The following is a 26,646-nucleotide window of genomic DNA, read 5'->3' as shown; positions in this document are numbered from 1 at the left end:
CAACAAAAATAATATAATTACAAAAAATGGGCAAAAAAAAATATTATTTTAAAAACTTGTATATTTTGAAAACTTATTACATAAAACCATACATTTTAATCATTACATAATAAACTATGTTTATTAAAACTCAAAATAAATAATTTCGTAAAATTAATTAAACAGTTTTATAAAAATAAACAAGTTAATTTTTTTTAATTAAAAGATAAATATTTATTATCTATTTTAGTATGAATTATTATAATTTAATAAGATTTTTTTTTAATAAAATACAATATCAAAATTATAAACATTAATGTATATAAATATAAATCAATACTTAAAACTACTAAAAATAAACATGACACATAGAGTGATATAATAAACATATCTGAATATTATTATTTTGTTTATTAAATTAGTATGTTTAATAAATAGAAAACAAAATAAACATATATATATACAAAGTATTTTATATTATTAGTATGTTTATTATAATTGTAAACATAAAAATAGACATAGACAATTTATACTATACTAAAATAAGTATATTTTATTCTATTGTTTCTATATATTGATTATTTTCGAATGAATTAGTGAACGAATTTTCTATTGAAGTATAATTCTTACATCAAAAAATAAATAAACAAACATATAACTTTATAAACTCCAAAAATTATTTAATTAGAAAAAATAAACATGACACAATAAACAAAGAAAAAGATAAAGATAAACAATTTTTTTTTATATATATTATTTATTTTCTAAAAAATTACTAAAAAATAAACATAACACACATATAGTGTTATAATAAACTTATGTGAATATTATTATTTTGTTTATTAAATTAGTATGTTTAATTAATAGAAAATAAAATAAACACATATATAAAATATTTTATATTATTGGTATGTTTTTTATTATAATTGTAAACATAAAAATAACCATAACCAATATTACCATATATATAATAATCAATAATTATTACCATATATATATTATAAAAGAAATTGAAAAAAAGTTTTTAATTATATATAAAAATGTATGAGAAAATGATAATAAGTTTTTTTGCACATATTTTGTAATTAATTAAAATAATGTATACAAAATTGTAAAATGCCCAATATAATATCATTTTCTGTTCTAACACTCAAAACTTTGATTCTTTTTTGTCGTAAGGTTTCAAATAAGTGTAGAACCTGGATCTTCAAGCTTATTAATTTTCTAACTTATTAATTCCTCCTTGCGCCACTATAGACTTAGAGTAATTATATAGAATGCTCTTTATATACCAAAATATAGATACACTATGAATTATTCATCATTCTAATCCAAATATTTAAAGATTCTCTATAGATGATCTAAATCGAATAGGGACAAATTTATCGTTCTACCCTTCAATGTATTTTATCCTTAAAACACTTAGCTACCTATAAATGATATTTCAGTAAACTAATATAATTACTGAAATGAGGCCTCAATTATTTATCTATATTAAGCTAAGCTTGAAGGAAATCATCGTTTCACTTCTAAATACTTATAGAAGCTATATATTCCATATCTATGATTAATGCTTCCACTCAATTGCACTATCATGTTCGCAAGATGTAAGCATTCAGCCGACCAAGCTTTAACGAACAACTCTAAGAATAGAGATAATACATTTAAACAGAACCTAACCATATCAGGATTAAGATCTATTGACTTACGATCAACTAACTAATATTGACTTAGATAGATATAATAATGGTAAGTTTATGATATCTTATCCAAGTTTAATATCGGTCTAATCCAATGTATACTCCATACATCCGATCCTAACATACTTTGCCAATACCATGAAAATGACATAACACTTATCCAAGGTGTAAGTAAGCTCTTATCGTTGATTATCATGTCAGTCTAAATCTAGTGTACTGAAAAATCATGAGACTAAACTTTCAAACATATAATCATGATTATATTCTACTATGTTGACAACACTATAATCATGAATAATTATATGTTCTAGATTTAATAGAATTTATACATTAAACATATAATCATGAAATAAATCATGTGAATCATGCAACAAGAAATAATTTTTGATTTTTTTATTAATTAAATTAATTTGATTATATTGAAATATATTTTATTTAGGACACAAAATTCAACAAGAAGGAAAAAGCTTTTGGTGGCTTTATATTGCTTGTATATTTATGTATAAAGATTTTTCTTCTCTTTTTTTATATAGCCAAAGCTTTAAGTTTTAGTTTTCATTTTTCAAATAAAACTTTTATTTTAATTAATAAATAAATAGAAAAAGTAAATTGAGATAAGAAAAGCTTGGCCGCCCCTCACTATAGTTGGACCAAGTTGGTTTTTTGTCATTTATTTTATATAATGCCATGATTAAAAATAAATTCACCTTTTATAGTTTATTTATTTTCTTAATTAAATTTATTTAAACACTAATAATTATCAAATAAAATATAGTTTAAATATATTTATTACTTAGACCCACAAAGTGTTATAATTAATAAATAAAAACTGAAATTTTTACATTAAAAATACAAAATATTAATTTTATTACCAAAAAACCACTACACGGTTACCCAAACATTTATACCATTTTTTTTTAATTTTTTACATTTGTACCACATGCACACACAATAAATGCTTTCTTGATTGACACGTGAGATTGATGTACCACATCAATCTTTCTATATATCATTTCTCTTTTTTTTTTTTCTCTTCTTTTTTCTTTTTATTTTTCATATCTTTTCAGTTTTTTTTTTTTTTTTTTTTTTTTTTAAATATTAACCTCCATAGCTAAACACTTCCCCCTCCACGATCCCAACTCGATTTCCCTCTTCTTTTTGTTCTTTAATTTTTTTTCAACTCCCATTACCGAATCCCATAACTGTAATGATTAAGATGATGCTCAGGAAAAAAATCATCAAGATGATGCTCAAAAAATGATTAAGATGGAGCTGGTCTTCGATCTCAGGTTTGTTTTCGGTTTCTTTTTCGTTTCCCCCCTTTTTGAAATTTTTTTTCGTATTTGACATTATTGTGTTTTGTGTTTATCGATTTTACTATTTTAGGTTTTTCATTTTAACATTTCTTTTAGTTTTGTTTAGTTTTTTAGGGCTTCTATTTTTTAGTTTAATTTATTTGTTCTTTTTATGAGTTTTTCATTTTCGTTTGTTTAGTCTTAATTTTTTTTTTTTCTGTTTTTGTTTATTCAGATGTTTTATTGTTTTTCATTTCAGTTTCTTTATTTAATTATTTCTCATTTTGTAATAGTTTTTTCATAGTTTTTTAATAGTGTAAACACCTTCTGTATGTATTTTTTTAAATATGTTTTTTGTCTAGTTGTTTCTTGTCCATTTTTATATCATCAATGGGTAATAATGAGATTTATTGTTGATGTTCAAAGAGTTTTTCCTATATTTTAGTTTGTATACAGTTGTTTAGTAGTTTTATTATAGTTTTGCTACTTGCATATGTTATTTCATTATAAAACTAATATGCAACTATTTCAGTATAACTACTATTTTTTGGTCCCCGTCAAATTAAATTCATGCATAATATATAAACTATAATAAAACGATAATGCAACTATAAGGCAACCAAAACAAAAAATAAACAGACTTATACGTAACTGGTTGTACCTTAATTCGAATTTACTCTTCTTATTGTGTTTCTAAAAAAATATATTTATATTGGAAACCAGTAATCAATCAAAATGCAACTGTATATAACGTACATGTATTATTCATGAGGTTTTTTTAAAAAATTTTCACATCATACATTGTTTTGGATTTGGTGGGAGCTTCAGATCTGTTTGTTACAGATCTACATTTCATGAATATAGATTTCGATATTAGGGGGAGTTATTTTGATCGAATAAAACAGAAAACAAATGTGTAATTTCAGTTTCTTCACAGTTTTTCTGATTTTTTTTCGTCATTTTCTGTTTAGATCATTGCAGGTCTTCTTTTCCAGTTTATTTCGCCAGAATTAATAGTTGTATTTTTATCGTTTTGGTTTCATTTTGGTTGTTTTGCAGTTTTGAAACGATCGCGGTATTTTTACCTTCATGGTTCGCTCTGTACAGCTGAAGACTTAGTGCATGTGGTATTTTTGTAAATATTTATATGTGGACTGTATAAATGTTTAATGGGCCAGCCCAAAGTATTTTTGTAATTTTTTTTCCTTTTTTGTATTTTTCTGTTTTTTTCCCATAAAAACTAATATCTTTTATTTTCAATCAAATATAACGTAAGTGTAAATTCATAAAATAAGACATAGTTAATTTATGATTTTTAATTGATTAACTAAATCAATTATTTGAGTTTTTTTTAAGATGATATTATCTCAAGCATTGTGGCACCATGAACTTATATAATCAATCTTTCAATAAGTTGATTTGAAATTTATCGGTCCCCATAAATTTTCTAATTTATTAATTTCTCATGACTCTACTATAAATTTGAAATTGCACTCTTGATTACATTGAACACTCTATATCCTCCAATATAGATACACTATGAATCATCCATTATTTTAATCAAATCATGTCATTGATCCTCCATAGATAGTCTACCTCGAGTAGGGTCAAAATTACCATTTTACTCTTCAATGTATTTATCCTTTAAACACTTAGCTACTTGTAAATGATATTTTAGTAAACTAAGATACTAAAATGGGTGCTCCACCATTTAATCTCGTTAAGACAAGCTCAAAGAAAACTATCGTTTTACTTCTAAATAGGTATAGAAGCTATATGATTAACGCTCCCATTCATTGAACTACCAAGTTCTTAATATGTAAGTATGAGCTAGACCGACGAGTAAGCTAGTAATGAATAAATCAAAGAATTGTAATAATACAACTTAAAGCTTAATCATCTCAAGATTGAGATCAATTGATCTATGATCAATTAAGTGATATTGAACTGGAAAATATATAATAGTAATTTTAAGATATCTTTTCTACTATCAATATCAGTCCAATCTGATGTAAAACTTATAAATTTGATCCTAGTTTACTTTTTCAATTCTTTGGAATAAAAGATATTCTACTTAGCCAAGTGTAAGTAAATCCTATCACTAATTAACATATTAGTGTAAAACTAGTGTACTAGTAATTGAATTTATATATTAAACATATAATCATGAAATAAATATGTGAATGAAGCAATAGGCAATAGTAAAAAATGATCTACGATATCTTTTATTGATAGTTAAATAAGATTACATTGAATTGTGGTTTTATTTAAGGCATAAAATCCAACAACAAGTACATATTGTGATAATCACAGAGAACCGCCCCACCATGCGCCTTCTTAGCTCTAATCTCAATCCCGAGATTTCCGACATCACAGTCTAGCTTCAAGAGACTCTCGTATGGCTTCTCCCAATGATAAGAGAGATACAATACGTGCAACCATGATAGAAGTGATTCAATAGATACAATCATGCTTTGGTTTTTCTCTGTAAAACCTTTTTACTCTAATTTTACTAATTTTATTTCAGTTTTTGCTTCTTTCCAATATATTCAAAATTGATGCTTATTGTTTAACTATGGTTTTCTTTTTTTAATTTGGAGAATGTTTGTTGACATCAATTTTAATTAAATTTAATGGTGATTACTAGTAAGATACAATGACGATAATAATTTTAAATGTAGTGACGACTATAAATGAGATACAATAATAATAATAAAAATAAATTTTTTCTTCATCTTTCAATTTATATAAGCTAAAGTATAATTATTGTTTTAATTATAATCTAACTTTGTTAGTCACATAAAAGAAATTTTGTTGCTTGTAGTGTTCATTACATTTATGATAAACCACATCAGTAGTTTTTTTTTTTTTTTTTTTTTTTTTATTTTTGTTAGTTAAAATAATATTTAATTCAAAATATTTATTAGATTTTTATTTGTTAGTTTATTTGATGTGCTCAATTTTGTAAATTAATATAAAAGAAAGAAAAATTTATTCGATTTAACTAGATGATAAATATTTAAAAAATATCTAGGATATATAATTTATAAAAATATCTATGATATATATTCTAAATAAAGAAATATGTTAAATTTTAAAATTTAGATTTTTATTTTATTCATTAAAAACAATTCAACAAATATAAAATTAAATTAAAAAATAATTAGAAAAATCAAAATATCTAAACTACTGTATAAAAAAAAATATTTAAAACCACCGTAAGAAGGACAACAATATTATTTAGTTTTTTTACTAAAGAAAATAATATTTTTTAATAGCAATAAAAAATAATATTTTTTATTAAAGAACACAAATAATAAAAAAATTACTAATTATACAGCTAAAGATTTACATAACTAAAAAAAATTAAGAATGTGCATTGAACTTAATATTAATTTAGTATACATATGTATTTTCAAAAAAAATTTAGTATACATATGTATGTATTTAATTTTTTAGAACTACTAGAAGGATAAATTTGAATTATAATTTGTCAAAAATGGAAAGAAAATAAGGGGTGATACGCTGGTTTTCTTTATAAATAATTTTACTATTTTTTGAAATCGAATATTTATTGTTTCAAAAAAAAAAATAGAATATTTATTTATTTTATTTTTAACAAAACACCAAAAGTTTACTTTACAAACTACGAAACATAATTACATACCTGGATTCAGCAAAGCATAGGAAAAGAGCACAAACGAAAATTTGTATAACTAACTCGCCACGTGTCAACCCATTTAGACTTGAAATTACTCATTTGTCTAAGTATTTTAACAAAATTACCAATTGTATAATTTACTTGATGTCATTTAACAGGGGTAATTTCGGTAATCCATGAACTTGAAAATCACGTGGGCCAGGGCCAGCCCAAACAAACGAACTGCCTCAGACTACGTCCGCAATTAAGTAATGTCACAGTCATTCAATTTAAAACGTTTTCACATTCTCCACTTAAGATCTTTTTTTTAAAAAAAATTTAAATTTTGAGAAAAAGAAAAAGAAAGAAAAAATAATCTATAAATAGAGACTGATTTTTCTCTTTTTTTTTTTTTATATCACACGAATTTGTAACAAGTTCTCTCTCTTTCAGGCTTTCAGTCGAGATTTAGAGAAAGAAAAACAGAAAAGCCAAGAGAGACAGAGCTAGCTGTTTAACAGCATAGCATCAATGGCGGCTTCCAACGGGAGCGAGTACTTTGAGTTCGACATTGAGGCTGGTAACGAATCTTTTGGAAGGCCTTCGAATGCCGAATCGGTGGCTCAAGATGAAGAGCAGCTTCTATGGGCAGCCATCGCCAGGTTACCTTCTCAGAAACGTTCTAACTTTGCTTTGCTCAGAAAGTCGCCTTCCGGTAAAGCAGGCGCTGAGACAATCGATGTAACTAAACTTGATCGTCAAGGACGTGAAAATCTCGTCAAGAAAGCCTTGGCTACAAACGATCAAGATAATAATAAGCTTCTTTCCGCCATTAAAGAACGCCTTGATAGGTATAATAATAAGAAATTTGAAGACTTCATTATTGTATCCAAAATTATACTCTGTTTATTCAATTCCTTTTATTTTAATATAATTAACGCATAAGTTAATTTGGTCGCTCGTCTATAACAAAACAGAGTCGGAATTAAGGTGCCAAACGTCGAAGTTCGGTTCGAGAATTTGAACGTTGTGGCGAAGGTTCAAACTGGTTCAAGAGCTTTGCCTACCCTAATCAATTTCTCTCGTAATGCTGTTGAGGTAGAGTAGTATATTTTAACATATAATTTCCTTTTCTTTTACTTAGTGCCTGATTGTTCCAATTTGTTGTTATCTAATATTGATATGAACTTCTTTTTTTCCTTTTCAATAAAGAGTATCTTGACTTGTTTGAGAATATGTCAACCAAAACGACACTCTTTAACTATTCTAAACGACATCAGTGGGGTTGTGAAGCCAGGAAGGTACACAGAACTTTCACATTAATCTCAATTCTTAATACTTGTTTGTGTGCATGGAACTAGGACTAACACAAATTTAGTAGTAACTAAACTGATAAAGCATGCATGTTTGTAGCAATTAATACTTACTGACAATGGCGAAGACATTAAAGTACAATATAAAAAGCAATTAAGAAGTAATGAATCGGTTATTTTTCTTAAAAATTTATTAGTTTCACGTGTTTTGTTTTCTTTTAACTAATAACTATACAATCAGCACGGGTTCACGTTGACATTATGAGGATCATGTTTCTTTTGCAGGATGACTCTGCTCTTAGGGCCTCCAGGCTCGGGCAAATCAACTCTACTTTTAGCTCTGGCAGGGAAACTTGACAGCAACTTAAAGGTTAGTATACTTGTTTACTTATTGTTCACAGGCACCACATGGTTTAGATGTACCCCTAATCCTTTAGCGTAGTCAATTTTTCTTCTACTTTGTTTTTTTTAGGTTGTTTTGATTGAAACAATATTGTATGTTTAACAAAGCGGCATTGGAAATTTTGCTTAATTATTGAGGCTTTCAATGATTGGGTTAGGTTAATTTTTTGTCAACAATGTTGTGAAAGGTCTAGGCCTTTTTCCTCTTTGAGAAGAGGTGTAAGCCTTAAATTTTATAGATCTGAAATTCATAAAAGTTGTGGCAAACAGAGCACTACTTAATCATGAAGATACATAATTCAATCATTTCAAAAAAAAAAAAAAAGAAGATACATAATTCAATATTAGACTTGTAAATAAGAATGCTACACTTTTTTTTCAAATAGTCCATTTAATACTTGATTTTTGATATCAGAAATCTGGGAAAATCACTTACAATGGACATGAACTTAATGAATTCTGTGTCCAAAGGACTTCTGCCTACATTGGCCAAACAGAAAACCATATAGCAGAATTGACTGTCAGAGAGACTTTGGACTTCGCAGCTAGGTGTCAAGGTGCAAGTGAAGGATTTGGAGGTTTGTTCTCCCATTGTTAACCTTTCCTATTTAACATTAATGCAATAATTTTATGAATATGCAGTTTCTGCAATTTACTCGTATCTTGTTATGCCTCAAAAGTACTCTGGTTCTGCTTTTTTATGATCGTTAATAATTGAGAATTAATTACACTTGCTCCATTTCTTCTTCTTTCACTTCCTTCAATCTTTTAGCGTACATGGAGGATTTGGCTCGTTTAGAAAAGGAGAGGAGCATTCGTCCAAGTCCTGAGATAGATGCATTTATGAAGGTTATCAATTGAAATTTGAATCTCGTACTTATATAACTAGGATTTCTTTTTTGGAATCTTTAACATTAAGTGCTTACATTATTATTCCTTTTCTAATAGTCTTCAATTTAAATTAACTTTTCTGAGCAGGCAGCATCTGTTGGTGGAAAAAAGCACAGTGTGTCAACAGATTATATAATGAAAGTGCTTGGCCTAGACATATGTGCTGATACGCTTGTTGGTAGTGACATGCTCAGAGGTATATCAGGTGGACAGAGAAAAAGAGTCACTACAGGTCTTTCTCTCCCTCTTTTCTCCCCATAAAATTTCACTTCTAGTAATTAGGATATGCAATTAAGAGGAAAACAATCTTGATAAAAGTCATTACTATTATACTGTATTATAACATTGCTCACTGTGGAATCTGGAACACATGAGCTTTCATTTTGTTTTGCATATTGGTCTCTTGAATATTTTGGTTTACTTGAATGCAGGAGAAATGATTGTAGGGCCAAGGAAAACCTTATTTATGGATGAAATCTCTACCGGGTTAGATAGCTCTACTACATTTCAAATTGTAAAATGTATTGGAAACTTTGTTCATCACATGGAAGCAACTGTACTACTAGCTCTTCTTCAGCCTGCTCCTGAGACATTTGATTTGTTTGACGATCTTGTGGTATTATCAGAAGGATATATTGTATACCAAGGTCCTAGGGAAGATGTTTTAGAGTTTTTTGAGTCATTGGGTTTCCGACTACCACCAAGAAAGGGTGTAGCAGATTTTCTACAAGAGGTATTTCTTAAAAGGTTCATCTTTTGTGTTGTCTTTTGTTGATCACCTAACTATTTTTTGTTATGAATATTATCTATATATGTATTTTCAGGTGACATCCAAAAGGGATCAAGCTCAGTACTGGGCAGATCACTCCAAGCCATACGTGTTTATTCCCGTTTCAGAAATTGCTAGAGCCTTCAAAGAATCCAGAATTGGAAGGTCTCTGCAGTCTCATCTTTCTACGCCATATGACAAATCTAAAAGTCATCCATCAGCTTTATCAAAATCAAGATACGCAGCTTCAAAATGGGAACTGTTTAAAGCATGCTATGCACGGGAAATACTGTTGATCAGCAGGCACCGTTTTCTTTACATATTTAGGACATGTCAGGTAATTATCATGTTGTCTTGTTAATTACATATTGTCGACTACTCTGTTTATTTTTCCTTCCAAACTACTCAAATTAAAATTAAGTGCGTAATTCCGCAATGTGTATCATCTTCTATATTCAAAGTCTTAATAGTTTGCTTTGTTTTAATTTATACTGGTTAAAGGTAGCATGTGTTGGGTTCGTCACCTGCACAATGTTTCTTCGAACAAGATTACACCCTGTAGATGAGATAGAGGGCAATCTTTACCTGGCTTGCCTCTTCTTCGGTCTGGTTCACATGATGTTCAATGGATTTTCTGAGCTACCTCTTATGATATCTCGTCTTCCAGTGTTTTACAAACAAAGAGACAATTTGTTTCATCCTGCATGGGCATGGTCCGTGTGTAGTTGGCTTCTAAGGGTTCCTTACTCTGTTATTGAAGCCGTTGTCTGGTCTTGTGTTGTATACTACACTGTTGGTTTCGCCCCTGGCTTTGGGAGGTAAATCTGATTACCGTCGTGGATGTAATGCTTTGCATTTTTTATGTTGTTTATCCTTACATAGATTCGTTTATGCTTCTTTGTTACAGATTTTTGCGCTTCATGATTTTACTCTTTTCTGTGCACCAAATGGCATTGGGTCTTTTCCGGATGATGGCATCCCTTGCTCGAGATATGATCATTGCCAACACATTTGGATCGGCTGCACTGCTAGTTATTTTCTTGTTGGGTGGATTCATCCTTCCTAAGGGTATGAGTATAATTGTTTTATTTAACAATATGCTATGAATTATCAGCAGTTAAGTGACTTTATTTTTTATTTTTGAACAATGAAGTGACTTTATTTAGTTTAACTTTCTTTCAGAAATGATTAAGCCATGGTGGGAATGGGCTTTTTGGCTGTCTCCACTTTCTTATGGACAACGTGCAATTTCCGTCAACGAATTTACAGCCACTAGGTGGATGGAGGTAAGCTTTGTTGGCTAATGAGAAAATTTTCGCTCAATTTTTAATTTGCTTCTCCATATACATTAACGACATGTTCATTAAATCATGTACTTACATATTTATTTCCTCCCGAAACTATAATTTTGCAGAAGTCAGTTCTTGCTAACAACACAGTTGGGTATAATGTTCTCCACTCACATAGCTTACCAACGGGTGATTATTGGTACTGGCTAGGAGTTGGAGTTTTATTGGTTTATGCGTTGCTTTTCAACAACATTGTGACTTTGGCCTTGACCTATCTTAATCGTAAGTCTAAAATAAACTTTGGTGCTAGTTGCTTTCATTGTTTTTCTTTAGTAAATTGTCTTTTCACCTTCGTTGTTTTTATATTATGTTTGTCACAGCACTTACAAAACCCCAGACAGTCATTCCAACTGAAGTAGATAAAGACAATCATTCAGCAAATGGTGGTTAGTCATCTTTATGATTCACACTAATAGTTTGTTATACTATTACATCGTTGCCCATTTCATTAGATCAAGATAGCTCTGATTTTCTCACCTTTTGCTATTGCTACTTGATTATGCAGAGTGTGAGAATGGAGTCGAACTAAAAGCATCCGCTATAGATGACAACAAAAAGAAGGGAATGATTCTTCCATTTAAACCATTGACAATGACGTTCAATAATGTCAATTACTTTGTTGATATGCCAAAGGTATGGTTCTTAATTTTCATAAATGTCTGCATTTTTTTATTATTCAAAGAACTCGTGTTAAATATTGTGTCAAACAAATCTTGCTGAATTTTTTAGGAAATGAGGTCAGAAGGTGTACCAGAAACTAGGTTACAGCTCTTATCGGAGGTAAGCGGAGTTTTCTCACCCGGTGTTCTCACAGCTTTGGTTGGGTCAAGTGGGGCTGGAAAGACTACTTTGATGGACGTGCTAGCTGGGAGGAAAACTGGTGGATACATAGAAGGTGAAATTAAGATCTCTGGCTACCCAAAAGAGCAAAGCGCTTTTGCAAGAATTTCAGGATATGTTGAGCAAAATGATATACACTCTCCTCAAGTGACAGTTGAAGAGTCTCTATGGTTTTCTTCATCTCTTCGCCTTCCAAAGGAAGTTAACCAAGAGAAAAGACATGTGAGCTGCAACCTCATACTAATATTTATAGATTTATTTGTGGAGTAATGTTTTTAATTTTGTTTTAATGCTGTGTAATTATGTTGCATTACAGGAGTTTGTTGAGGAAGTAATGAGATTAGTAGAGCTTGACACACTAAGGCATGCTTTGGTTGGCCTACCGGGTAGTACAGGGTTGTCAACAGAGCAAAGAAAGCGTTTAACAATTGCAGTGGAGCTTGTGGCAAATCCTTCTATTATTTTTATGGATGAACCTACATCTGGACTAGATGCACGAGCAGCAGCCATTGTGATGAGGACTGTACGCAATACTGTTGATACGGGAAGGACTGTAGTCTGTACCATACATCAACCAAGCATTGATATATTTGAGGCATTTGATGAGGTTGGTTAACTTTCTTAGTAGAATACAAAATGCTAGTAAGTTTATTTTTTTTTTCTGTTCAGTGTCTAACTAATTTTGATGAACAGCTTCTTCTTATGAAACGAGGAGGCCGTCTCATATATGGAGGGAAACTTGGTCTACACTCACAAACGATGATAAGCTATTTTGAGGTATGATTTAACTTCTGCAAAAAATTTCTTTCATTGTTGCATTAATGTTTTCTGAGAAAGGTGCTTATAATATATGCTGATCATTCTTCTTCTTACACTGGCCTTTCATGTCCAGAAAATTAGTGAAATTCCTAAAATTCCTCGCGGTTATAATCCAGCAACTTGGATGCTTGAGGTTACTACACCTGCTACTGAAGAAAGACTTGGTATTGACTTTGCAACTATCTATAGAAATTCAGAGCAATACAGGTACGTTAGGTTTCATTGAATAATGAACTATGAAAACACTTCGATTATTGTATTTTTTGTGCCTTATGTTTATACGACTGCATATGTGACTATTTTTCTAATTGTTTCAGGGAGGTTGAAGCTTCTATTGAGCATTTTAGTACTCCAACTTCTGGTTCAGAACCATTGAAATTCTCTTCCACTTATTCACAAGATAGACTCTCTCAATTTTTGATATGTTTGTGGAAACAAAATCTGGTATATTATAGAAGTCCAGCATACAATGCCATAAGATTAATTTTCACGACAGTGAGCGCATTGATATTTGGTTCAGTATTTTGGAATATTGGCTCTAGAAGGTATGTATTTTTCTCTCTAAAAGCCAATATATTAATTTTTTTTTTCTTCTGTAGATTGTCTTTTTGTTAATTTGTTCATTAAATTTTCTTCAACAAATAAACAAAATAACTAATTTTCGTAATTTTATAGAGACGAACATGTTTTATGACGCCAGAACTTAATAAATCATCATATTTGATCTTTAATATGAGAAGAGAACACTACACTATAGTTTAATTATGTCATCCGTTTCAACATTACTGTTTTCTATGTTATTGTAGTTACAAAGATATTAAACTGTTCAACATATAATTAATTTGTGTGTAGGGAATCAACCCAAGACTTGTTTATGGTTATGGGAGCTCTTTACGCTGCTACCATGTTTCTTGGGGTCAATAATGCATCTTCAGTACAACCCGTTGTTTCAATTGAAAGAACTGTATTCTATCGAGAGAAAGCTGCTGGAATGTATTCTCCGTTTGCTTATGCAATTGCCCAGGTAATTTTTCTGCACCCATTTAGAATTTTGCAATTGTTTTTAGTGACAGAGAAGCTGATTTCTGTTTTTCTTTTTTGCCACAGGGCCTAGTAGAGATCCCATATATTGCGGCTCAGACCATACTTTATGGTGTCATTACCTATTTCATGATTAACTATGAAAGGACAATTGGTAACTTTTCCTTCTATTAGACATGATTTTTTGGGTGTTGGGAATAGGAGGGTATAGTGCTTCAACTTATTTTAAACCAGCAACAGAAATTTCTATCACATTGTGTGAGAATAGATGAAAACTTGTTATTTCTTCTTCTACTATAAGACATCAACAAATTGGGTAGAGTTACAAAAGAGGAAAAAAAAAACAAATTGGGTAGCGTTATAGGTGCCTTTCCTATTTTCACATTTCTTCATGGTGGTTAATGGTGGTATGAAAATTATGAGTTCTAGGAAATTATTTGTTCTTTCTCCTAGGGTAGATTCCAATCTCTACGGACTTTATCACATATCATGATATAATTAGTCTTGGATGACACAACATGACCTTTCCTTATGATATTTGTTGTTGAATATGACAGATTTTTATATAATAGGAATAATTTTAATACGGTTCTCATTCTAATCAATGTTTCCTCTCTCTATATATATTGCAGGAAAATTCTTTCTTTACCTTCTGTTCATGTTCTTGACATTCACATACTTTACGTTTTATGGCATGATGGCTGTTGGTCTTACACCATCTCAGAACTTAGCAGCAGTGATATCATCAGCATTTTACTCTCTATGGAATCTCCTTTCAGGCTTTCTCGTCCCACAGCCAGTAAGTATACTCCATCTCAGTATCAAGTTATTTAGTCTTAAACACCGTGAGGTCTTTCACATTTCAAAATCATAAAAATTAACCAATATAGTGTGTGTGGTGATGTTGTTATTATATTACAGAACATCCCAGGATGGTGGATTTGGTTCTACTATATCTGCCCAGTAGCATGGACACTGAAAGGAATTATATCATCTCAGCTAGGAGACGTGGAAACAAGGATTGTAGGACCTGGATTCGATGGGACTGTAAAAGAGTATCTTGAAGTTAGTCTTGGCTACGGTCCTGGTATGATTGGAGTTTCAGCCATTGTTCTTATTGGCTTCAGTATTCTTTTTTTTACTGTCTTTGCTGTCTCAGTCAAGGTCCTCAACTTTCAAAAGAGATGATTCAATTACTCTTCTATACTTTTCAATAACCGGAAAAGATAAAATTAGAGGAAGACACAATTAGTTCGCCAAATATACTGATTTTTAGGCATAGTTTACATAATTCATAGGCTTAGTAGAAAAAAAAAAAAATTGAATACTGTGTTAGGATTTTTTTTTTTTTTATAATTGAAAGCAATTATAAATTTTTTGTTAGGATTAGTTTTCAGTATCTGTCATATACTATTAAGGTGCTGAATGTTTAAAATTTTTTAAATTATATATATGAAATAAATTATAACTTTTATTTAGAAAAGTTAAGTAAATTATATCAAATATTAATTTATTACATATTGTTGAACAGTTTTTTTTTTTTTTTTTAATTTTATTATATAAAAAAATATATAATAATAATAAAGAAAAAAAGAATCGGTCAGAAAAAAAAACTAAAAAAAGCTAAAATATATATATTTAATTAATAATATATCCCCACTTTTCTCTCCATTAACGCATAATTACCAATCACTCACCTTTCCACTATCACATAACATATATCGTAAAATTGAGTTTAAAAAAGAGAGAGAAAAAAATGAGACAAGGGAGGAAAAAAAGAAAGAAAAGAAAACTCTGCCAAAATTTACAGAGAAATACTACGACATATTCACATTTTCAAAGAGGTTGTAAGTATTAGGGTTGTTCCCTATTTTCTTTTCATCATTCTAAACTTTTTTTCTTTTCTTCTCTAGTAAATCTTCTTATTTTCTCTTTGGTCCACTTTGATCTATGTTTTTAAGCCATAAAAGATCTTCAAAAGTGAGATATAGCCAAAGGAAAAATAAGAGAATTTAATGTCTCTATGTCGTTATGCTGTCCAATTTGATCTATGCTTTTTAAGCCATAAAAGATCTTCAAAAGCGGTATAATCAATGAAAATAAATTCTTGTTATAATATTGGTTGTTTCCTATCGTGATGATCTAAAACTAAAACATTAGCTTGGGTGCATGCCTCTAATGCAAACGATTCCCTACAGGGATCCAATCTAAAAAATGAGAGTTTATCACAATATATACATATATATATATATATATATTTTATATCTTTGAAACATGTCACATGACAAAAGAGAAAGAAGCCAAAATTGAATGGTATGATTTGTCCAAAAAATGGCAAACACTTGTCATGTTTGCAAAGTCCCTTAAATGTATAATACATATATTATGTTAAAATATTTATGTGTTATCATTAAAAGGGGATATACTCAAAACTAATCCATGCCCCGAAAGAAAAATGTAATATTTGATCATAAAGGAGTTAAAATATATTTCAGCCAACACTATTAAGATATTTATGTACGTGCTGAGCCACGTATTGCTAATTTTATTTAAAATTTTGGTCTTTTTAAGATTTTGAATGTATTTTATTTTTAAAGATTACAAATTTTTTGTTTGAAAAAATTAAATATTTATATTTGAAATATTATTTAATAATGTATTAAAAATAATATTAGTGTAATTATAAAATTGTAAATAAATTTATTATTGGAGTAGTAGATTATTCTATTTACTTCTTTTTTTAACATAGCATTGTAATGTAAGTTTATATCTATAAATATTCTGTAAAGTGTTAATATTATATGAACATCTCCATTTATAAAGCTAAAAAGTGGGTCAATGACTGTAATGACCGCTCTAGTAATGTGAATTAGTAAAGACAATTAGCACTAATTTTTATTATTTTATTATTATTTGTGAATTAATTTTTAATGTGGACCCCAATATTTAGAAATAAATATTAGAGTTATAATTTCTCAATTTCGGAGATTTTATTAAACTCTAGGGGTATTATTTAGCTTATATGTGAAATATGTTAATTTTGTAATTTTTGCTTGGCGACAACGGAAAATGCGATGGATGGCTAGATTGATCACATGGGTAAGTTTAGAATCTTATTTCATAGTGGGAAACATTTTAGGGAAAATATTTTATCAGGATTGAGCGGGGTTATGGAATTGACCATTTTACCCCTAGCTTTAGAATTAACCAAGTTTTAACCTTAAGGGCCTTTTAGTCATTTTTATTGGGTGAGGGGTAGGTGGCTGCCCTTAGTAAGTGACACCTTGCAAGCTGGTTTTCAGCAAAGATTAATTAAAAATCCTTTTGTCTCATTTGAAGAAAAATCAAGAAATTAGAAAAATACCAAAAAAATCAAGAAAAGCTCTCTTCCCTTCATCTCTCTCTCTTCGAACCAGCTAGGAACCAAGGGATTACTTGCTGAAATTTGTGATTTCTACCAAGATTTCAAGGAGAATCAAACTAAGGTAAACCCTAGAATCCTTGTGTATGTGAATTTTCAAGTTTATGTTAGTTTGAATTGATGAAATTGTCATATAGTGGCTGTTAGGTTTAGGTAAGTTTAGGGTTTGAATTTTAGGGTTATTTTGAGTTGATTTTAACTCCTAGTAGCTGGTTTTACTGTGTGTTGTTGGTTTGATTCAAGTTTAAGTTTTAAATGCAAAGCTTAGTTCATTAATGGCAACTTGAGTTGTGATGGTTTATTCTGAGAATTACTGCCTGGAAATCATTGTGTATGCATTGTATAGGAGCTCTGGAAAGTTTGGTATCATTTGGTGGAAAATTGAGCAATGGAGGAGGTGTTTTGGGAATACTGGTGCAAACTGGCTAGCCGGTTTGCCATGCCACAAAAACCGGCTAGCCGGTTTTGGCAGGATTCCCGAACACTTCGTTCTCTCAATTTTTGTCCATTTCAGTGCCTCGGTTGGGTGTTTCCCCATTTCCAGAGTTAGAATAACCCCTTTAGAGTATAGCAGAACCTAGGGTTTTGATTTTGGGTTCCCCGGGATTAGGGTTGTAATCATGTGACTTACCCGGTTTCAATATGTGATTAGGGCATCCATCTAGCACGAGAATTCCGTTCAGGTCGGCCAACACACTTGAATTCGGAAAGCAGGTAAGAACTGTGTATAATGTATGATGTGGTTATCTGAATGTGTATATATGTGCTTGTATATGCATGCTTAAATTATGTTTTACACTACCAACACTTGTATGAATAAGTTACAGAGTGCACTGGTATAGTGATTATTGTCATTATGAGTACGATACAGTGATACCAACACGGGCACGGGAAAATGCTAAGGTGTGTGGTACATCACTCAGTGTTACTCAATATTTGGGGTAAACCCTACCAACACTCGTATAGTGAGGTACGACGTGTATGTGGTATAGTGGTTGTACCCTAGTGTTGAACGTTCATACTCATTTGTTAAGCTCTGTAAATAGGTGTATGGGCGCCTATTTACAGGTCGGAAATTATATGATATGTTATATGCATTTCTTACTGAGTCTGTTGACTCACAGTTTCTGCTTCCATGTGTAGGTAAAGGAAAGGCGAAGGCTGAACAGGAGTGAACCTGAGCTCGGGTGAGATTGTACATGTCATGCGGCGCAACCTGGAGTGTTCAGTCTCGGGACATCAGGGAGTTGTATTTTGAAAGTCGCTGTGCGACCTGTAACTCTGTGTATTTTGGAATGTATGCTTGAAAAGTAAATTTTATAAAGTTTAAAAAATCGGGATCTCGGCACTTGTAAATATTTTATTAAATTCCAAAGTTTAGTATTTAATGCAAAAGTTTAAATTCGACACGTTTTTCGAGGAATTTCTTTGATTAGCAAAGATTGTACAATAATTGAAAAAGCACTGTAGCGTGCCTTAGCATTAGGGCGTTACAATTTGTAACGTCCCCGCTTCAAGCCTCCATTGGGCCCTTACACCCACGGACTAATGGCTCTTATACACGGGTACGCCACTCTGGATGCTTCTTGGATTGATGACTGAACCTACAGACCAACACGAGTGTTTTCAGCGTGCTTTGTCCTCACTCACACGCATCCTGGGAAAACTTCCCAGGAGGTCACCCATCCTTGAAATTGCTCCAGGCCAAGCACGCTTAACTGTGAAGTTCTTTCGAGATGGGCTACCGAAAAACAAGATGCACCTTGTTGACATAGGTAGTACCAATCAATCCATTTAAGCTCTCTTCAACTGTGTAATCCCATACCTACACAGTCTCATAATCATCCCACTTGACCTTCCCCAGGCGGTGTGGGATTGCACAACTTACCCGGTGTTTCCCCTTACGGATCACGGGACTACTGATTGTCACAATTACCCCCCCTTACGGGGTTCGACGTCCTCGTCGACCACACTTCCGGCTGGGTCAAGGCTCTGATACCATTTGTAACGTCCCTGCTTCAAGCCTCCATTGGGCCCTTACACTCACGGACTAATGGCTCTTATACACGGGTACGCCACTCTGGATGCTTCTTGGATTGATGACTGACCCTACAGACCAACACGAGTGTTTTCAGCGTGCTTTGTCCTCACTCACACGCATCCTGGGAAAACTTCCCAGGAGGTCACCCATCCTTGAAATTGCTCCAGGCCAAGCACGCTTAACTGTGAAGTTCTTTCGAGATGGGCTACCGAAAAACAAGATGCACCTTGTTGACATAGGTAGTACCAATCAATCCATTTAAGCTCTCTTCAACTGTGTAATCCCATACCTACACAGTCTCAGAATCATCCCACTTGACCTTCCCCAGGCGGTGTGGGATTGCACAACTTACCCGGTGTTTCCCCTTACGGATCACGGGACTACTGATTGTCACAATTACCCCCCCTTCGGGGTCCGACGTCCTCGTCGACCACACTTCCGGCTGGGTCAAGGCTCTGATACCATTTGTAACGTCCCCGCTTCAAGCCTCCATTGGGCCCTTACACCCACGGACTAATGGCTCTTATACACGGGTACGCCACTCTGGATGCTTCTTGGATTGATGACTGACCCTACAGACCAACACGAGTGTTTTCAGCGTGCTTTGTCCTCACTCACACGCATCCTGGGAAAACTTCCCAGGAGGTCACCCATCCTTGAAATTGCTCCAGGCCAAGCACGCTTAACTGTGGAGTTCTTTCGAGATGGGCTACCGAAAAACAAGATGCACCTTGTTGACATAGGTAGTACCAATCAATCCATTTAAGCTCTCTTCAACTGTGTAGTCCTATACCTACACAGTCTCAGAATCATCCCACTTGACCTTCCCCAGGCGGTGTGGGATTGCACAACTTACCCGGTGTTTCCCCTTACGGATCACGGGACTACTGATTGTCACAATGACAGAAGTGGTATATCTGCAATCACACAAAGATAGAAGTGGTATTTCTGCTTCCTATGCTTATCCAGAGAAAACATTAGATAACGTGAGGTTAACTTTAATATATTAATATTCTCCCAAGATAGGTTTGTTAGAAAGATATGTGGCTAAGATGATTTTTTTAATTTAAAAAGAGATTATTAATATTTAAAAGATTGTTTAATTTTTTGGGTTTAATTATTGGGTTTACTTATTAACGGGAGATTAAACCTAATCGTTAAATTTAACAGAATATTCTTTTATTTTTAAGTATATTCTGTTAAACCAAGAATTGTCGTTAGATAGACACTTTTAATATATAAAGATATATATATGTAGATTAAAGAAGACCAAGGTTTCTCTATATATATTTTTATGTAAAGTGTGAGTAAGCCACTTTGATCAACCATGGCACTCAAACTCTCACTGTGTAGCCAAAGAGGCTAAACGAAAAAAAAAAAAAAAGAATGATGCACACTATCAAATAAAAGAAACAACTCGTTTTATGAAATGTTTTTTTTTTTTTTTTTTTTTTTAATTATTATTATTGGGTCTAATTCTAAGATATAAGATTCATATTACTTTTATAAAGATACAAAGTCTTAAGTAATTTTGAATTTTATTTCACAACCTCATCAAAATAGAATTGTGACTCAAACGATATCTAAATTCATTCAAGTGAAATTAAATATGAGTTTCTTCTTTAAAATAAACTGTCTTTAAAGAATAAGAGATCACAAAGTTTCACCTTATGTACTACGTTCGATTTGATTTCTTTTAAAAGGATACGTACGCAACCTAATTGCCAAGATTAGGTACAATCACAATTTCTAAAATTCTCAAAGAGGTCATTCACCTCAGCGAAATTCAAATGAGGTCATCTACCTTAAAAATCCCAAATGAGGTCATTTACCTCAAAATATCAAAGTGAGTTAATTCTTCACAAAGTTATCGATGATACAAAATCTTTTAATACTACCCGAACTACGTTTGACTTGATTCCTATAAAAGATACGTAGGCAACTTAGTTGCTAAGACTAAGTGCAGTCGCTAATGCCAGAAAAATGGTATAAAACACAACTCCCAAAATTCCATAAAAGGTCATCCACCTAGAAATTTTCCTGAATTTTTAAATAGCAAATGATTCCTAAAAGTGGTCATCTATCGAAATTCTTATATCCAAATTCTAAAATACCGTATTCTGAACTACAAGTGGCTTGATCCTTCATAGAAAAAGTATGTAGGCAGCTCGGTTAATTAAGTTGACTGAGTTCAGCTGCAATTCTAAATTTACCCCGAATTTCTCTAATTTATTTCAAATCTTTAATATCATCGTAATTGGAATCAAAGGGTATTTCCTTTAAATAGAAGGATTGTAATTAAGGGGTTATTCTTATAATCTTGTATGGGTCGAACTTAAATTAATAAACTCTTATGCTATAAATTCGGCATAGGTGAAATTGTGTTTTGCATTTATTTTTAATATTCTAAATGTGAAATTTTTGCTTAACATAATTTTGGCACGCCCGGTAGGACCCATTCTCCTTTTCATCTCCAACTATGATGACTATTATTTAACTTTAACTTTGTGGTGCTAATCATGTTTACTATTTTCAGGAAAAAAATGGCACCACAAGTCACAGTTTACTTCCACAAACTACCAACAACCTCTTCTGCCCAAGGAGGGAAAAAGAACCGCTTCTTGGCAGCATTCTCTATTGATCGAGCACCCATTTCATGCAGGGTGCCCGAACAAATGAAAAATGTGAAGACACCTATACCAGCTAGAAATGCTGGAAAAGTGAAAGGTGTGAAGAGTATCCCTAAGACTGCGCAGGCCTTGAGAGGCAAGGCAGCAAAGGGCTTCAAAAAGAGGCAAGCTCGGGCAATGAAAAGGTCCGCGACAAAGGTTGTCAAGACAGAAGGGAGGCCAACGAAGATTGGCTCTCCCGTAATGATCCAGGAATGGGGCCATGAGTGTATCTTGATTTGTTCCGTTCCTATTTTCTTGCCCATTGTCGCCTCAGTGATGGTTACCTCTGCAGAGGAAACTGAGGCAACACCGACTTCTCAAACTCGGAGAGGTAGGAAGGCAACAAAAGGAAAGAGGGGGACAAAAACTTCACCTTCACCAAACCCTCTTGAAACGAGGGAATTAGTAGGAGGCACCCTGATTAGGCCTCCGATCGTAATCTCTGTCAACCGCCAAGGTCAACAAGGGGCATCTGGTGAGATCAATGAACACCCTTTGTTAGATGAGGGGTGTAGGACGCCTTTCTCCTTCCCAAAGAAGGTTAGAAGTGACAATATAAGGGTTCCCAAAGAAGGCCCTAACTCATTCCGAAATGAACATGGTGATTGGATGTTCCTCCAGGTGTACCGACCAACAAGGGTCACTTCAACTGTTAAGCCCACTTCCTACACGGGCCCTGTAACTCGATCAAGAGCTCGTGCCATGCACACAACTCCTATTCAGGAATCAGTGAATCCCTCTGTTGAAAAAGTTCAGGAATAGGAGTGTTGCACATCTGAACACTCTTTAGAAGACACTCCCTTTATCGAACACAGTCGGGGGGTGTATGCTAATCTCATTGCTCAGTTCGAAGCATTAACCATTGGCAATGATAAAAATATGCCAGTGTTAGTAACAAGGGCAATCAGTAATGAAGAGAAGATTCAAGAACTGCAAAGATTATTGGCTGAGAGGGATGAAGAAGTAGGCCGACTCTTAACACAATTATCTCATCAAGTTAATATGAGACAAAAGGAGAGTGAGGTTGGACAACATTCCTCGTCCTCAGCGCCGCCTGTAGGCAACACACAACCGCCACCACAAGGTGTGCAACCACCACTAGCTGTTGTCCAACCTCAGCAGGACCTAAAGGCTCTAATCATGGAAAGTATCCGAGAAGGTTATGAAACAACAAACATGCCTATTCTTGGATATCATAAACAATACCCGTCTCATTATGATTACGTTCCATATCCCCCAAATTACATAAACTTACAATTTGAAAAGTTTGATGGGATAAATGGGTCTCCCAAAGAACATCTGGCGTACTTTGTCTCGGCATGTGGTGAATCTGCTCAGTCAGATCCATTACTCATAAGACAATTTGTACAATCGCTTAAAGGAGTGGCATTCACTTGGTATACACAATTACCACCAGGATCGATAATCACATGGGATGACATGCAAAGAGCCTTCATTGCTCAGTTTTTAAGCTCAATAAGGGAAGTCACTCTTAGTGACTTAGCTGAAACTAAGCAAAGACCAGATGAACCTGCCAATGAATTTATTGCTAGATGGAGAAGTGTTCGACTTCAATGTCCATAAAATTATCTGAGCTATCTGCAGTTCAATTGTGTAGACAAAATCTCATTCCTGAGATAGCAGTTTACTTATGCTCCACAGAACCTGAAACTTTCAATGAGCTTGTTTTCAAAGCAAGTAATGTTGAGGTGCAAATAGTTCGTCAAAACAATATGTCATATGAATCAATGACTACCTTTGTAAATTATGACAAAGGCAAAGAAAAAGCTAAAATACTACCAAAAGAGTCCATTATAAAAGAGACTATGGAGTTCATTGATGAAGATGATGTTGAACAAAAATTAGATAAATTATTGGCTGCAAAAGCTATAAATCTCACAAAGCCTAGAAAAACAAAAGAAGGCACTAATAATGACAGAATAAATTATTGTCAGTACCATCGAAGCAATACTCATTCAACAACAAAATGTTGTGCCCTCAAAAGATATATAAAAATATATATTAATAATAAAGAAAAAAAATCGGTCAGAAAAAAAAAAACTAAAAAAAGCTAAAAAATATATATATATTTAATTAATAATATATCCCCACTTTTCTCTCCACTAATTCATAACTACCCACCACTCACCTCTCCACTATCAGATAACATATATCGTAAAATTGAGTTTAAAAAAGAGAGAGAAAGAAATGAGACAAGGGAGGAAAAAAGGAAAGAAAAGAAAACTCTGCCAAAATTTACAGAGAAATACTACGACATATTCACATCTTCAAAGAGGTTGTAAGTATTGTATTAGGGTTGTTCCCTATTCTCTTTTCATCTTTCTAAACTTTTTTTCTTTTCTTCTCCAGTAAATCTTCTTATTTTCTCTTTGGTCCACTTTGATCTATGCTTTTTAAGCCATAAAAGATCTTCAAAAGTGAGATATAACCAAAGGAAAAATAAGAGAATTTAATGTCTCTATGCCGTTATGCTGTCCAATTTTTCATAGATTTTTTATGCTTCTCTTTGATTCCCTAGACTTCAGAAAATAAGTCAATATGGGAGTACATAATCAAAGAGGAAAATAAAAATCCTAAACAAAAAATAAAAAATTGTTATGCTGTCAAATTTATTATTGATGATTTTTATATTTCTCTTTGACTCCCTAGACTTCAGAAAATAACTCAATATAGGGGGCATAATCAAAGAAGAAATAAAAATCTTATTGCTAATTTTGATTAAAAGCGGTATAATCCATGAAAATAAATTCTTGCTATAATATTGGTTGTCTCCTATAATGATGATCTAAAACTAACACATTAGCTTGGGTGCATGCCTCTAATGCAAACGATTCCCTACAGGATCCAATCTGAAAAATGAGAGTGTATCACTATATATCTTTATATATTAAAAGTGCCTATCTAGCGACATTTTTTTGTTTAACAGAATATACCTTAAAAATAAAAGAATATTCTTTTAAATTTAACGATGTTAATAGGTTTGATGTCCGGTTAATAAATAAACCCAATAATAAAACCCAAAAAATTAAACAATCTTTTTTTAAATTAAAAAATTAGCCACATATCTGTAACCAAGTTCTCGACTGCCTACGAACCCGCAAAGTCGTTCAATGTTATCGACGATAACCAAGGTGTAACCAAGTTCTCGACTCAAACTTGGAAATTCATTCAGTGTTATCGATGACTCGTGCAGTCATTTTCAAGTGAGCGAAACTCAGTTTAAATGGTGAATAAATTGAGATCGAGCTGTTATTGATGACTCGTACAGTCATTTTCAGGTGAGAAAAACTTAGTTTAAATGGTGAATAAATTGATATCCAGCAATTCTGATTTCTCCAACAACTTTTGATGGCATAAGCCCCAGGGTCGCAATTCAAATCGAAAGAAAAAGAGAATGGAAGGACGATACCTGATACGATTAGAGTTCAAGATATATACTTCAATTATAGATGAACACCTTTATGGTTTGAGTGAGTAATTTCTAATGGAGGTTATGAAATCTTTTTAATTCCATGTTATTGCTCTGTTCTTTGGGAAGCTCACCATTCCATAAGGAGTTTTCACTTATTATTTTCTTAATTAAGTGTCTTCTTCCTTTTGTTTTCTTTTTTAATCTATTCAATTAAGGTTTTTTATTTTTTTAATTTAGATTTAAGTTTTTTTAGAAACTATTATGCAAGATTTCCTTTTTATTTATGCCAGTCTTTCGTATGGCGTTTTCTAGGTCTCTATGTCATATAAGATGATCAAATGATATTTAAGTTATTTAAATAATATATATTGATTGGACAATTTCATATCTATAATTGTGAAGAAGACCATATATTTGATAAAATGACTCAAAGAAAGTTTTTGACACTTCTTAGGCATTGTTTGAATTGATTTATAATTATGTAGCCTTCTCTTATTCCTTAAGGTCAGACTCCTAAATCAGTTCGTGCAAGATATTTTGGAGCATTTGGGAATGTTATATTTTTATTCTGTAATTTTTGTCTCTTCTAACATGATTGATTTTGTTTTCTATGGACTCCTTTTTGCAGAGGTCATGTGTGTGTGGGGGGGGGGGGGGGGTTTCATTTTTGGAAATAATGTATTGTTTGGGTTCTATCATTTGGTTTGTAGTAACTTTGTGCCTAAATTGATTTATATCTGGTAATACTATGGGAGAAGTAAGAACGGTTTTGGACATGGACGAGCACCAAGCTGCAACGCCTGTAATGACTTGACGCATTTATTGCACTCTGTTAGTTGAGAAATAATATTTTTACTAATTTGGAAACATCGAAAGATACCTTTGATAAATGTATAAACTTTGAGCAATTTATTTATGTTAAAAACACATTTGAGATAATTGTCCTTATAGGAGGATATGAAATAATAGAAGAGCTGTTGGAGATGATAACATGGGTCAGGCTTGGGATTCATAAGAAATTGGTAACCTTTTCCCTGTTGA

General features: G+C 32.2%; 1 protein-coding gene across 1 annotated transcript; it reads left to right on the top strand.

Moving 5' to 3' along the window:
* Positions 1-7,031: 7,031 nt before the first annotated feature.
* On the top strand, positions 7,032-15,534 carry LOC115718477 (ABC transporter G family member 31). The gene is made up of 24 exons (XM_030647265.2): positions 7,032-7,465; positions 7,592-7,712; positions 7,827-7,915; positions 8,213-8,297; positions 8,745-8,907; positions 9,102-9,178; positions 9,308-9,452; positions 9,652-9,953; positions 10,045-10,326; positions 10,491-10,807; positions 10,897-11,057; positions 11,172-11,275; positions 11,404-11,560; positions 11,659-11,724; positions 11,844-11,971; positions 12,068-12,400; positions 12,495-12,785; positions 12,872-12,955; positions 13,071-13,204; positions 13,315-13,542; positions 13,850-14,021; positions 14,105-14,192; positions 14,671-14,837; positions 14,960-15,534. The coding sequence occupies exons 1-24, from the start codon at positions 7,146-7,148 to the stop codon at positions 15,224-15,226; spliced, it is 4,281 nt and encodes a 1,426-aa protein (XP_030503125.2). The 5' UTR covers positions 7,032-7,145; the 3' UTR covers positions 15,227-15,534.
* Positions 15,535-26,646: the final 11,112 nt, after the last annotated feature.

This window comes from Cannabis sativa, chromosome 2 (genome assembly GCF_029168945.1).
Source record: "Cannabis sativa cultivar Pink pepper isolate KNU-18-1 chromosome 2, ASM2916894v1, whole genome shotgun sequence".
NCBI classification, from domain to species: Eukaryota; Viridiplantae; Streptophyta; class Magnoliopsida; order Rosales; family Cannabaceae; genus Cannabis; species Cannabis sativa.
The sequence above is the reverse complement of the archived record's forward strand: the minus strand, read 5'-3'. Positions and strand labels throughout refer to the sequence as shown.

What these genes read in the sequence shown, in the direction of transcription:
- LOC115718477 (XM_030647265.2), top strand. Translation starts at nt 7,146, where the DNA reads ATGGCGGCTTCCAACGGGAGCGAGTACTTTGAGTTCGACATTGAGGCT. An exon ending in ATTAAAGAACGCCTTGATAG is followed by an intron (nt 7,466 to 7,591) that starts GTATAATAATAA and finishes ATAACAAAACAG; the next exon opens with AGTCGGAATTAAGGTGCCAA. An exon ending in CAGCCACTAGGTGGATGGAG is followed by an intron (nt 11,276 to 11,403) that starts GTAAGCTTTGTT and finishes ATAATTTTGCAG; the next exon opens with AAGTCAGTTCTTGCTAACAA.